Consider the following 14028-nt stretch of genomic DNA (forward strand, 5'->3'; position numbering starts at 1 on the left):
AACCCTCGTTCGCTGAAGGAGGTCACGTCGCGTCGCGTCCCGTCGCCACAGCTCCTGTACCACCGCTGAGCGGCCGGGTCACCGGCTCGGCTCCTCAGCGAAAACCTGAATATGCGCTGCATCTGCTGCCTACTTATACTCACGCTGTGATCAGCGGCAGCTGGATGCAATAATCGCATGCCAATGTGCATTGGCTCGTTTAGTTTACACTCGAAGTAGATTGGTCTCTCTAAGCGAGATCCCAATTCGTCGGTCATCCGACGTGACGTCTCCGTTCCCTCCTTCAGGGAACGAGGGTTACCATACGTAACCGAGACGTTCTTTTTAGCAACATCATATGACCCCTTTAAAGAGTCAGTGAAAAGGATTCACAATCTTAAACTCATTTGCTCTTGAGTCAGTTTGAAACAGACTAAAGTGTGTAATACACTGCACGACTTTTACAATCTAAACAGATTTTAAAACACTAGGCATCATACACTTTCTGACTTTATAAATAGTTGCAGAAAAAACTTGGCCTCATACACTAAACAACTGAGGAACTCACACTACCAGACTTTCAAGTTGTTCCGAACACAACAAACTCGAACATTTGCTTTGTTGCTAGAAGATATGTGACAAATGAAAACAATATTTGTTCTAAAATTTACTCAAAATATCAAACATGTTTGATGTCTTCTGAATGGATAAAATCAGAGTCTAAAGCTAAAAACTCTTGAGTATTAAATAAAAAAAATCATAAATCATAAAAATGTAAGATTAAAAGAATTTTAAAATAAAAACAATTGAAATAAAACACTTATGAAAAATATTAAATGTGTTTACCTGCATGTCATATGACAATTAACTAACATCAGAGAACTGTGGACATGTAAATGTGTCATTAAATTAGTAAAATTTTAACCTTAAATTACTGGGCTACTTCTAGTAAATATTTTATATCCAAGGGGTTCAGCTGACAAAAAGTATAGGAATCCCTGAATTACATAACTAAAAAAAAAAAAAAGTTTATTTGTAATTGCTTGTGAAATTTACCAGCAATTTGTGAATGAAAATTATTTCTATACTAATTTTTTTTCATTGTACTTAAATAGCCATAGCCTATATACTGTATAAACCATGCATTACTGCACCAAATGGTTCTGTAATTTGTCAACGAAAAAGTCATTTGGCTCCTAAATGTATCATTTTAGTAACCTTTTTTCCCATCTGTAGCCCTTTTGCTCTCTTTGCCCCTGCGAGTTCTTTTTGATGTAAAAATGCTGCACAGAGAAACAGTACAGAATTTAAAACAGTTGAAAGAACCAATTAAATTTCCATTACATGTACCTGTACCGCTCTTTCTCTCCCTTTAAACGGAGTGATATATTTAGGAGGGCGAACTGCAGATGCAGATAAGGCAGTGGGTCATGCAGGTCTCTGCCAGTCTGCTCTCATGTTAACATCCCTTGCAGATTTATGGCCACTGACCAGGTAATCAAAAAGCAGGAGGCTGAGCCTGCCAGACCAAGCTTGCATAAAAGCTCTTAGGACAAAAGAGCATGTCATTTTCTCTATACAACAGACACGAATGATTCTCTCTGCCTGCTCCACACGCATGATGTAACCAATCACTTCTGCAGTAAGAGACATGCGGCAGGGTGGCATGACATTCTGTGTGTGGTTTGTGCTCAATATGATGGTTAACTCTGGAAGGTAAATTGATCCATAAACCATGATTTCAAAGGAAGTTAATTTACAAATTTTAATTATGTCATTATTCATGTACCATATTGTCTGTATAAGTCCAGAAGGCATTGAATATAGTGCATCAGTAGTATGAAGTACTTTTATTGATATATTTTTTTACAAATATTTTTAATAATATTTTTTTTGTTTACACTAGACTAGAAATTTTATTGTTTTAATAATATACAATTTAAATGTTTCAATAATATATTTAAAATTTATTCCTGTGATGGCAAAAGTGAATTTCATCATCATTACTCCAGTCTTCAGTGTCACATGGTCCTTCAGAAATCATTCAAATACGCTGATTTTGTGCTCAATTATTATAAATTATTATTGGTACTTAAATATGAATTATGTTTCTTATTATTATCAATGTTGAAAACAGTTTATTTGAGATAGAAATATTTTGTAGCATTATAAATGTATTTACTGTCACTTCTGATCAATCCTCACTGAATAAAAAGTATTAATTTATTTTCATTTTTTCCCCTAAATCTTACTCCTAACTTTTGAATATTAGTGTATCATGTCATGTTTTCCACAAACATATTTAGCAACACAACTATTTTTAACATTAATAATTAATACTACTAATAAAAATCAGCACATTTACATTTTAAAATATATTCAAATAGAAAACTGTTCTTTTTAATTGTAATAATATTTTACAATAGTACAATTTTTTTTTACTGTGTTTTTAATCAAATAAATGCAGCATATTGAAAAACATTTAAAAAATCTGAATTATTCCAAACTTTTGACCAGTAGTATATGATATGATGATATGATATGATATGATATGATATGATATATGATATCAATCATATCATATCATATCATAACATATCATATATTGGAGTTGCTTGACAGTCGTGGTCACATTAAACTGTCAGAAATGAGAAAAATTTTATTTTGTGTTCCATGAAAAAAATAAAGTAGTATAGGTTTAAAATTACATTATAGGGTGGAATAAATGATGACAAAATATTATTTTTGGAGAGAACTGTCTCTTTTATGCATGCAGCCCTATTCGAAAAGAAAGAGGATACTCAGAAGTGGCATAAATGCATTTACATACCAATTGCACTTTTATACAGTACTTCAACTCAGAGCAAGCGTAATTTAGTCTGGCTTTTATGAGACATTGTGTCTTTACATAGAATTTTCAGGCACAGAGCAGCCTTAACTTTGCTGTGTAAAGACGCCTTTAGAATGATTTCTGAAGGATCATGTGGCACTAAAGACTGGTATAATGGCTGCTGAAAATTCAGCTTTGAATCACAGGAATAAATTACATTTTATAAATATATTAAAATAGAAAAGAGTTATTTTGAATTGTAAAAATATTTCACAATATTACTATTTTACTGTATTTTTATTAAATAAATGCAGCCTTGGAGAGCATTCGAGACTTCTTTCAAAAACATTAAAAAATCTTACCAACCTCAAACTTTTGAGCACTAGTGTAGTGAATGAAACATGAATTTCAAAACATGAACATGATTTCATGTTTAGAACAGAACAGAGTCTGAGAAACACATTCAAGATGACATGGTATAAAGCAGATTACACTCACCATCCTTATCAGCTCTCCGGAAAATCTGAAATGATACACATACACACACATACAGAAATACAATATATTAATAAAAATTATTATTCATTTATAATTCACATTATCATTATAATTCACCTAAACCTTCAAATAATTCATCCAAAAACCTGATCAACTGCTAATCAAAGTTTAATATCAGAAACCTGTTTGATTTCAGCACTAAACTTATTATTATACAGCTGTCTAATCTTAAATGTACATACAACAATTATTTTTAGACACTGGCTGCAGAAAAATAAAGTACATGCTAGAAAAGATGGATAAAAGTAATTAATAAAAGCGTCTCTCTGTAGAGTTCAGTGTCAATCAACCTACTCAGTAGAGCTATTAAAAGAGACGCTGGTTCTATAGATAGGCTGACTGCAATTCAACTGCATGATACCTTGGCCCTTAATATGGTGCAATGATTAATCTTTACATTGCATTCAGAAGACCACCAACACAAATGATATTATACAGGCATATGATCAGCTAGAGACAAAAATGCAGGAAAATCTGACCATGCCCCCAGGACTTATTATTTAAAATATATATATTTTATCACATTAAAAGATATATCTTATATTGTAATAATATATACTATTGTCCTGTAAAAATAAAAAGCAACATTTAATAATAATGATTATAATATAATATAACAAGTATTAATAAAATTGTTATTATTAAAGTACCTGATTATTATCAATGTAGAAAACAGTTGTGCTGCTTGAAATGGTGATGCATTTTATTTTTCAGGATTCTCTGATAAATAGATATTTCAATGAACAGCATTTATCAAATATATTTATTACATTTATTAAAACATGTATTAAATATAAATCTTTTGAAACATTTTAAATGTCTTCACTCACTTTTCATCTCTTTAATGTATGATGAATAAAATTATTAATTTCTCTCTTTAAAAAAATAAAATAATAATAACCACAAATGTTTGAGTGGTATCATTGTTTCCACAAAAATGTTAAGCAGCAACAAACTGTTTTTAACATTGATAATAATAAAGAGTAAATGTTTCTTGAGCAGCAAATCAGCATATTAGTATGATTGGAATGATCATGTGACACTGAAACACAAGTAACACGTTTCAGCACTGATTCTATCACATTTGTATAATGCCATAATGTATAAGAAAACATAACCTTTTCACAGTTTATTTAGTTAATTGCTTAAGACCATTTCGCAGTCTCAATCATCATGCAGTAACCAGCATCACCCTGAACACCCCCCACCCCACTCCCGATTTTTTTTTCATTACTCATCTGCATGATTCACATGAGTCATGATTTTAGGCCGGAAAACCCCCCCCGGAATTCTGGATCAATCCGGAAGAATCACATTCCTGATTATAACCTTTAAGTTCCTTTTTAAATCAAGACTAAGCAAGTTTGTATATTGCCGATGTGTTTGGTTGAACTTGTAAGAGACTGAGTGAGGTGCTACTTAAATCTGCAAGAGCAACCTGATCACACGGTCCAGTCAGATGTGAAATGGACCACTTAAGACTCTCTGGTAAGAGGAAAATAACAGTCAATAGAATGTGCTGGGAAGCGTTACTCACTATGGGCTAATTTTACAGCAGTCGATCCATTCAGCCTTCAGCCTTTCTCATTTTCTAAATAAATAAATGAAACGCGAATTGTTGTGATCAGATCTGGATGTCCATGTTAAATGTACTGGCTGCACAAGGAAGATTAGAGGTGCATGTTTATGATTGGACGTGCATGATCGTGTCTCGAAGAGGAAGCGTGTGCCGAACATCCGATAATTGAAACACATATTGACAGCACACAATTTGATCTGCTTCAATAGAGTGATCACCTTCTGCTGATGGTCAAAATCACTTCTCAATTGGATGAGCCAGCTGCTTCATTCAATCCTGACAGCTAACAGCATTCCACCTGTCAGGATACTTCACCATCACAGAACAAACGCAAAAGCCACATAGAAGGGATAAATGGACATCAGGACAACCACTGAAGCATCTGCAGTCGAACAACAATGGGGCTTTTCATTCTCTTGAACTAAGAGGAGAGTGAATGTGGGAACAGTGACATGTCCGATCAATACTGTAATGTATTTTACAAAGCGCTTGAGAAGCACTATTGGTATTTAATCTTCCTAGCCATTTTATATCTTAAAGCAAAAGTGTCTGCAGCATTAATTGCCAAGTCCGGTTCTCAACTGGTGGGCCGTGACCCAAAAATTGGTTGCTGCAGGGATGCTCTGATTTTGTGGACTGTAAAGGAAGTAAAACAAAATGGAAATTATAAAATTCTAACCATATAACCATGCATATTTAAATAAATAAAAATAAAAAGGATTACAACTAGGATTATCAGACTCTATTAAATTGGGGTTCACCTGCAATAAGGATAAACATGGTTTGTGTGGTGAATAACTGGCTGCCCAGAATATGAATCTATTGCAATTCATGAGACATTTAGAAACTAAAAGTTTCCTACTCGGCATACATTACCGTTCAAAACTTTGGGGTCAGTAATATTTTCTTATTATGTTTTTGAAAAAAGTCTTTTATGCTCACCAAGGCTTGATCAAAAATACAGTAAAAATTTTCTGCTTGGTTAACAGGACTAACTTCTACCTTACATTTAGAAAGAATTAGATAAAATATTTCTGGAAACACAGCCACATTTGACAAAATGTGGGAACCTGTTTTCAGTTATTAATTATGTTTTTATATTATTATTTTTGTTTATTATACTTTAGATGCACAGTGTTTTTGTGATTCTTTTAGTGTGTATTATGTTGTTTTGTATTGTTATTGGGTTTGAAAACCATGTAAATATGAATAAAATATTATTTTAATTTAAAATAACTGTTTTCTTTTTTAAATGTTTTAAAAGGTAATTTATTCCTGTGATGGCATAGCTGAATTTTCAGCATCATTACTCCAGTCTTCAGTGTCACATTATCCTTCAGAAATCATTCTAATATGCTGATTTGCTACTCAAGAAACATTTCTTATTATCACAGTTAAAAACGATTATGACACTTAATATTTTGTAGAAACTGTAATACATTTTTTCAGGATTTATTGATGAATAAAAAGTTTCAAAAGAACAGCATATTTAAAAAATTTTTTTTTTTACAATTTAAGTCTATACTGTCATTTTCGACTTATTTGATGTGTCCTTGCTGAACAAATGTGTTAATTTCTTTCAAGAAAAACAAAATCTTACTGACCCCAAAATATTGAAGTAGTGTGAAGTAGTAGTCTTAATAGTGGCATAATGTTGGGACTATTAAGTGCATGGTAATATTAATAAAGGTCCATATTTTAAAGAAACACATTTTTTACATTTTGTACACAATTCCAGTACAGTGTTAAATCACCCCTTAAAGTACAAAATAAAATTCGGGTCCACTAAACGACAGGATCCTGCTTTGTTATCACTAAACCGGATCACAGCAAAAGTAGCAGATGATGTCAAATGGTCTAAAAAGTAAAAAGAGAAGTTGATAATGTTGAATAACATTTGTAAAAAATAAGAACAGAACCACCATTAGCTGGGAGTTACATCACTATTTCTTCATTGTGATTGTCTGCTTGATGTGTTTGAGAATAAAGGGGATGCACTAAAGATAGAAGGTTGTTAAATACCATTTGTATGGTCTGACAATATGAAGTCACTTAATGTAGGTGACCCAGTTTGTTTGCACCTCCGAAGATATATCTCTGTATGACAGGAAAAGGGGACAGTCAGCTACCAAAAGATCTAATGTTCTAATGTGAACTACAAAGCTACAAAGTTGCTAAAAGTGAGGGAGAAACTAAATAATTAGTACAGTTAATGTACATATTCATGCAGCTACAGTATAAATGGTAAATATGTATATAAATACGAATAAAGGCTTAGAAAAATACATTGCGGAGAAACCAGGTACAAAACAAAGAACAACTAGTGCATTTGAACCAAACCACTATCTATCCAGAACAATAATCAAATAAAATCCTGCAACTGGACCAAATCCAGACAACACAGGAAAAAATATGGCTCTGTTTCAAGACAATGACGTTTGTTCCCAAATTTCCTCTTTGGCCCATGAAGGCTAAAAGTGTCTTTGTGTTGACAAAAGAAGATGGAACAAAGAAAGAGATAATGAGGTATTAGGCAAAGGGAGAAAAAGATTTATAAAGAGTGTTTGAATGGAGAGAGTGTGACTCAACGAATGGACTTGTTTAATAGTCACTAATATGTGGACTCACATTTAGACTTGCTAAGTCAATTGGATTGATTCTCAATGCTTTGGCTCAAATCCAGTTCACTGAACAAATGCCAAATATCTTTGTATTTTGAAGTTCAAATCAATAGTGCAATAAAGTCTTTAGTAAATGTCATGTGTGGTGACCATTTGATCATCTATCTATTCTCACACATCCAGCATCCTCACTTTTAAAGCGTGAACTAGAGCGCTACTGTAATTTAGTGCACAGCATTCAACCCCAGTGGAAAAGAAATGTTCAAAAAATATTAAATTCACTTAATTACTCCCTTAAGCAAGATGAGGTCTGGGGCCTGAGACATGATGATGTAAGAATGAAATATTGTGAACTGGGAAACACACTTAGCCTTCTTTATGACAGCTTGTTAGTGCTCCACTGTTTTCACTGTCAGGTGTGGGGAAGCCGTGCTGAGAGAATTCGACACACCCTGAATGAATCCATAACTAGTCTAGCCAGTGAATCGAAAGCTTTCTGAAATGCAAACAGGGGCCTTTACAATTGCATGCTGGATGACGCTCTGTGGCTCTGTAGTTTACCAATGCAGTTTTAAGGCCCGGTCAGGGCTGATGGCTGATCCTGGAATAGACATGGCAGCAGACGTGTCATTTGGTAGAGATATATAGAGTTAAGTAATGGAATTCTCTCACAAAGCATTGGGGGAAATCAATTCCCCTACAAGCACCTGCGCTTCGTACCGAAGTCTCCAGGAGAAATCATGTACACATTCTCACTATCCATAAAAGACACAGCACCTCATTATCTGCTTAACCCCTCCCTTATTAATTTCCTCCACCTTCGCTATTATCTATACTTGGGTGCATTGGTGCCTCTGGTGTTTTTCTGAGGTTTTTAATTAGTTTTTGTCCCCTCTACTTTATAGACGTTTTACCTGAGACTGTATCTGGGTCTAGGACTGATCTACTTATCACTCTCTTAAATGTTTTAAATTCTCCCCTTAAAAGCAATGCAGAAATCTCAAGAGGTATGACCATCAGATACACATAATTATCCAACACCGATGAACAATACTGAGGCAATACTTTGACCTACTAAATCAATACTGCTGAGACCTCGCCACAGCCAACCACAAAGCATAACTGCCAGGCTCACAGGAAAAGCGCAATAAATTATTTAGATTCAAGTATGCTTCTCAGAGATACGGCCTTAAAATCAGAGCAAAAGAACTGTTGTATAACCTTAGAATGCTGAAAGGTACAGCTGGATGTTTCACTGCTGTTTCATACTAGAGAATCTAGTGTATCTGAGGGCTGTCCCCCCTAAAAATATGATTAAAAACCAGTCTGTGTATTGGAAATAACAATGTTTTATACGTTAAATAATTGTGTAAGCAGTAAAACAACACAAACGGGGCAAAATGCGTTTTAAGTTTAGAAACTTAAGTTTCTTAAAGGGGTCATATGATGCGATTTCAATTTTTCCTTTCTCTTTGAAGTGTTACAAGCTCTTGGTGCATAAAGAAGATCTGTAAAGTTGCAAAGACTAAAGTCTCAAATCCAAAGAGATATTCTTTATAAAAGTTCAGAGTCAGCCACACCTACCTAAAACGGCTCGTTCTAACACGCCCCCACATATCTGCCTCACTATGTGGGAAGATTTGCATAACGCCGCCCAAATGTGCACGCAAAGAAAGAAGGCGTAACTTTTATTCTCACTGTAGTATTGCTGACGCTGCAGCCATGTCCTGAAGATGCTGTGATAAAGCGAAACTACTTTGTTTGGTCTTCCAAAAGAGGACGATATCCGCTTCGTCATGCCTAGAGCTGATCTGTGCTGGTCGCTGAGGGAATACATCAACTTTCACCGTGGACGAAGCGGAGTCCAGCACGGGGTCGTCACATGTGGTGGCCGCAAAACCGCCGGACATTCCTTCGTCGAATCCGCCGGCCGCGCCGTTCTCAAGCCCACCGGCCTCTGCTCACTCTAGCCGGCCTCCGCATACTCTAGGCCGCTCACTCTAGGCCTCCGCTCACTCAAGTTGCTGCTCATTCGTCGGATCCGCCGGGCGCGCCGTTCTCGACCCCGCCGCCTCAGCTCACTCTAGCCCGGCCTCAGCGCACGCTAAGCCGGGGCTTCCCCTCACGCTAGGCCCCTGTGTTTTTCGTTGTGAAAGCCAAACTACTTTGTTTGGTCTTCCTAAAGAGGACACGACTACATAATAGTGGTTAAGTTGTATTTACAACACTGTTCCAGAACAGTTTAACCCAAATATCCAGATGTGTGCAGCACATTTTATGGAGGACTGTTTACTGATCCTGGGAGAGTAACGGTAGATTAAAATGCCAGCAGTTCTGACTCACGTAAGTACGTTTACATTTAAAGGATTTGCCACTGATGATTCAAACGCGAGTTTTGGGCAGTAGAGTAGCACTTGTTGTTTGTCATTTCTCTGATCACAAATGCAGACAGAGTTTTATGTTTACGCGGCACGATGCAATGCAACGCAACGCGTAAAAAGACAGTATAAGTCATTATAATCAGTAATTATGTCCCCACTGGATGCAACAAATGCCTCGTTTGTAATGGGTTTTAATGTTTATGTCTCGTAGCTCCGGCCCGGGACACGGCATCAACAGTATGTGAGGGGCGTAACATTTCCGTCTCACGCTTGAGGTATTCGGCCAATCACAACGCACTGGATAGCTGGCCAATCACAGCACACCTCGCTTTTTCAGACCGATGAGCTTTGTAAAAATCGACGCGTTTCAAAAAGGCGGGGCATAGAGGAGAAACAATAATGTACAGTATGTGGAAAATAATGTTTTTTTTTTACTTTAAACCGCATAAACACATTTCATTACACCAAATACACAAAATAATGTTCTTTTTAGCAACATCATATGACCCCTTTAAATAAAGTTTTGAGTTTCCCCCTCCCTTGACTCACAGTGCTTTGGTCCAAATGCCTGCTTTCCTCTTACATCGTCTACACACACACAGGAGAACAAAGCCAATAGTTGTGGAACTCCAAGGCTGTCAAGGCTATTTTATTCACTTAAACATCAGATGAAGTGATTATTTTCTCTTTAATACAAATGATGCCAATGTATTTTTCGATGAGTCGCTATGTTAGCAATAATAACCTGTTAGCAACGTTACCTGCTTGACAAAAAAGGGTTGCCAGGTTTTTTACAACAAAACCCTTCCAATTGCTACTCAAAACTAGCCCAAACTAACCGTTTCGAGGGGGTCTCCCGGTAAAAATCGCGTTCCGGGGCATAAAATACACGTTATTGGGGTCGCTTAACCCACGGCAACAGTGATAAAGTATCCCAATTCCACAGGAAAACCGCGGACTTGGCAACAATGTGACGGATACATCGGACACGAGGGCTGTCTCGGCGCGATCAAAACTGCTTGAAGTTGTCTAATTTGGCACGGTCTCCCTGCTGCACTAATAGTAGTAAGGCTTTCCTCTGTGTATACATATCCTTACAAGTACAATTTTAGCTGTATTATTTGTGTCCCCTTCAAAAATCGCTCTTGAGAACTTATATGTTTATTGTCCCCCCCAAGACGAAATTTACGCCCCTGCAGTTCGGTGTATTATTTCAATGCACGTAGCCTACTAAAAGCTCAACTGTATTTCAATATGACTGTGAATGTAGGCTACGTGTCACATTAGGGGGATGGACTTTGTCATACCCTAAACAGGGTTATCTTGCAATAATGACCATCTGGCTGTAAATTATCCCACTTATTATCAAATAAATAACTATCCTATTAACTTAAATAAAATATTGATTTTGAGTTTACATTGTTAGATGTAGATTATCTTAAAGCTTCCGCTAAGAAAAATAGTCCATTATACATTATAACACTGCAACAATATATTATACTAAAATTACCTGTTTTTATAGTTATCTATGATTTAGTTTGTAACTTATCTTTTAAGCTCTCTCTCATCCAATCCTTTTTATTTCTTTTCCGTTTGTTGTAGGCTATTTCCGACTGACTGCTTTTGGATTCTCGCTGGGGACTCTATGAGCTTCTAGCCATCCATCAAAGGTTTTATGCTCACAATGTAGGCCTATATTAAAATTAATACAGGCCATTTTTATTTCACGCGACAAACGTAGTGAGCCTTTCGAGTCGCTCGGTGGCGCCAAGAATCGATATGTAAAGAGCCTGTGCGCGGAATGATACGCGAGAGAAACGCCGATATGTTGCCAACGGCAACGGCGAAATATATAATTTAGGTTATTACACAAAAATTGATTGCTCACGTTTAGCCAATCAGAATTAAGTACTCCAGAGAACCGTGTAATAAAGTAGGCTATATTACACAATACACAGGAATGATAGTTAAGTGTCAAATTATGCAAAATGGTTGGATTGGATAAAAAGTTAAGTAGGTCGATGTAAAAATGTATAATTGCTGTAATTCATTGAGTGTCAGATGTTGGTGAGTTATCTAAGTGATATTCTTTGTCTAATTATGGGATTACTCAACAATCTTCTGAGGTTGTTTAAGGCAATTGAATAAAGTTTGTAAACGATTGCATGCATTTCATATTTCTTTATACATCAAATAATAAAATATCAAACACCTACATCCAAAATGACAGAAATGCCCTTTCGGGGCTCCGGTGCAAAGAACTGCTCCTGAGCCACTGCCGCCTCCTCCTTCACATATTCCCGAGTAGAGATGCTTTTATTGTCGCTCATCTTGGTGACTATCCAGCGGACGAGCCCGTCTATTCCACCGGACTGAGAGCCGCTGTTTCCGGACTGTGCAGCCGTCGCTGTCTCGCTGTCCTGAGCCCCGGGATTGGGCTGGTCTTTGCTGTCCTGTGCCCGGAGTTTGGCTTGTTCTTTGTGGAGCAGTTTGTGGACGCCGTCCCTGCAGTAGCGCGCTGCTTGTTCACACATCCTTTTGCCGCGGAGCGTTCATGCTGCGCGCTATGGGGGCGATCCCTCCCTCCTCTCGGACATCAGCAGCAGCAGCGGCACACATCCCAAAAACTCACCTCCTGTCACACCTAATTGGAGCAGTTCAATAAGTGCCATCCGTTTAGCTCAGATGCAGAAAAATTAACAAGAAAAGCATTATTTGCACTTTAGAGAGAGAGAGAGAGAGAGAGAGAGAGAGTAGCTACTAATACAGCAGGAATCGATGTTAATGCCCATTGATTCCAGAAAATAACTTTTGAATTAACTATGGTGATGTTGTTTGGGTCTATATTTGGCTTTGATTATTAGTTTCCTACAGTAACTCTCAGTTTTAGATATTTAGATCTACCATTCATGGATATCCCTTGCGAACATTTTTATTATATTTTTATTATAGTAAAAGGGTAGTAACGTTTTGTTGGCGGATTACCACAGCACAGTTGTACTAAAAACACCATGGTTAAACTATGGTTAGTGTAGCAAAACTATGGTTAATTTTTTTGTTTGTTTTATTTATAGTAAAACATGGCTAATTTTCGTATGATCTGTACCCAGATAGCACAGTCTGCAAGTTGCTTCATCTGGAAAGCACCTGCTGTGTACAAACATCTGATAGACTCTCTGATAGACAATCTTAAAGACATTTTCTTCACGTCTGTTTGACATCTAATATAAAGCATTCTATAGACGTATTGCAGATGAGCAAACACTCTAAAAAATATGTCTTGCAGATGTAAATGTAAACGTCAAATAGACACCTCCTTAATGTAGGCTATGTGTGCTATCAGGGTAGTCCATAACTGTAGTGTCCACTTAAAGGCACAATATGTAATTTTCGCCGCTAGAGGGCGCGTATTCAAAATAAACAAATAGACAAAGGCATAGTTTGATGACGCTGTGACTGAGTGTGGAATCATGGGAGTTGTGGTCTTCATCCCCACAGCCGATGCAATCCGACGGGACTCGGGCAGAAATCAAGTTCATGGATGAGCTAATGATTTTTATTAGCTATTTATTTATTAGCTATTTATTAACATAGTAGAATGAAGCAGGGTGAGGCTGAAAGCCGTCGAAGTGAAACGAGGCCGCTGAACGAGCGTGACACACGGCTCGAAAGCAGCAGAGCTTTTATTATGCCACAGTCGACCGCTTCCGCTCCTTCCGGTCGTGCGTATGTGGGGGAAAAAAGCAGCGCTGTTTTATCATACTAAATACATTTGAAAGTTCTGTTATAATGCTACTCTGTGCGGTTGTCACCGGTCTATTAAAACGCACGACATATTAAAGCGTCTTTGGTGTTTCTACAAAACAAAACCGGAAATCGAGGGGCTATTACGTCATTGGCAGGCGCCATGGGTGCAGCAGGCGCAATGATATTACGCAGCACCTGAAAATAGTCCACAGCACGCTCTCTGTGCAAGCAGGTGGTCACATTGGTTATGTTGACGGAAGTTAGCCTATTTTCAGGCACTGCGTAATATCATTGCGCCTGCTGCACCCATGGTACGGCAGCAAAGTTCCTTGA

The 14028-nt window shown here is 37.0% G+C and overlaps 1 protein-coding gene across 1 annotated transcript in view; it reads right to left on the reverse strand.

The window, feature by feature from the left end:
* Positions 1-12522, reverse strand: part of necab2 (N-terminal EF-hand calcium binding protein 2) — an 89359-nt gene extending 76837 nt beyond the window's left edge. Inside the window, exons 1-2 of the mRNA XM_016536002.1 lie at positions 12165-12522; positions 3308-3332 (exon numbers count right to left, since the gene is read on the reverse strand). Coding sequence (XP_016391488.1) covers positions 3308-3332; positions 12165-12482 — 343 coding nt within the window. The 5' untranslated portion in view covers positions 12483-12522. The remainder of the gene's footprint in view (positions 1-3307; positions 3333-12164) is intronic.
* Between the last annotated feature and the right edge of the window lie 1506 nt (positions 12523-14028).

Source organism: Sinocyclocheilus rhinocerous, unplaced genomic scaffold (assembly GCF_001515625.1).
Source record: "Sinocyclocheilus rhinocerous isolate Xijiao unplaced genomic scaffold, SAMN03320098_v1.1 scaffold553, whole genome shotgun sequence".
Classification (NCBI taxonomy): Eukaryota; Metazoa; Chordata; class Actinopteri; order Cypriniformes; family Cyprinidae; genus Sinocyclocheilus; species Sinocyclocheilus rhinocerous.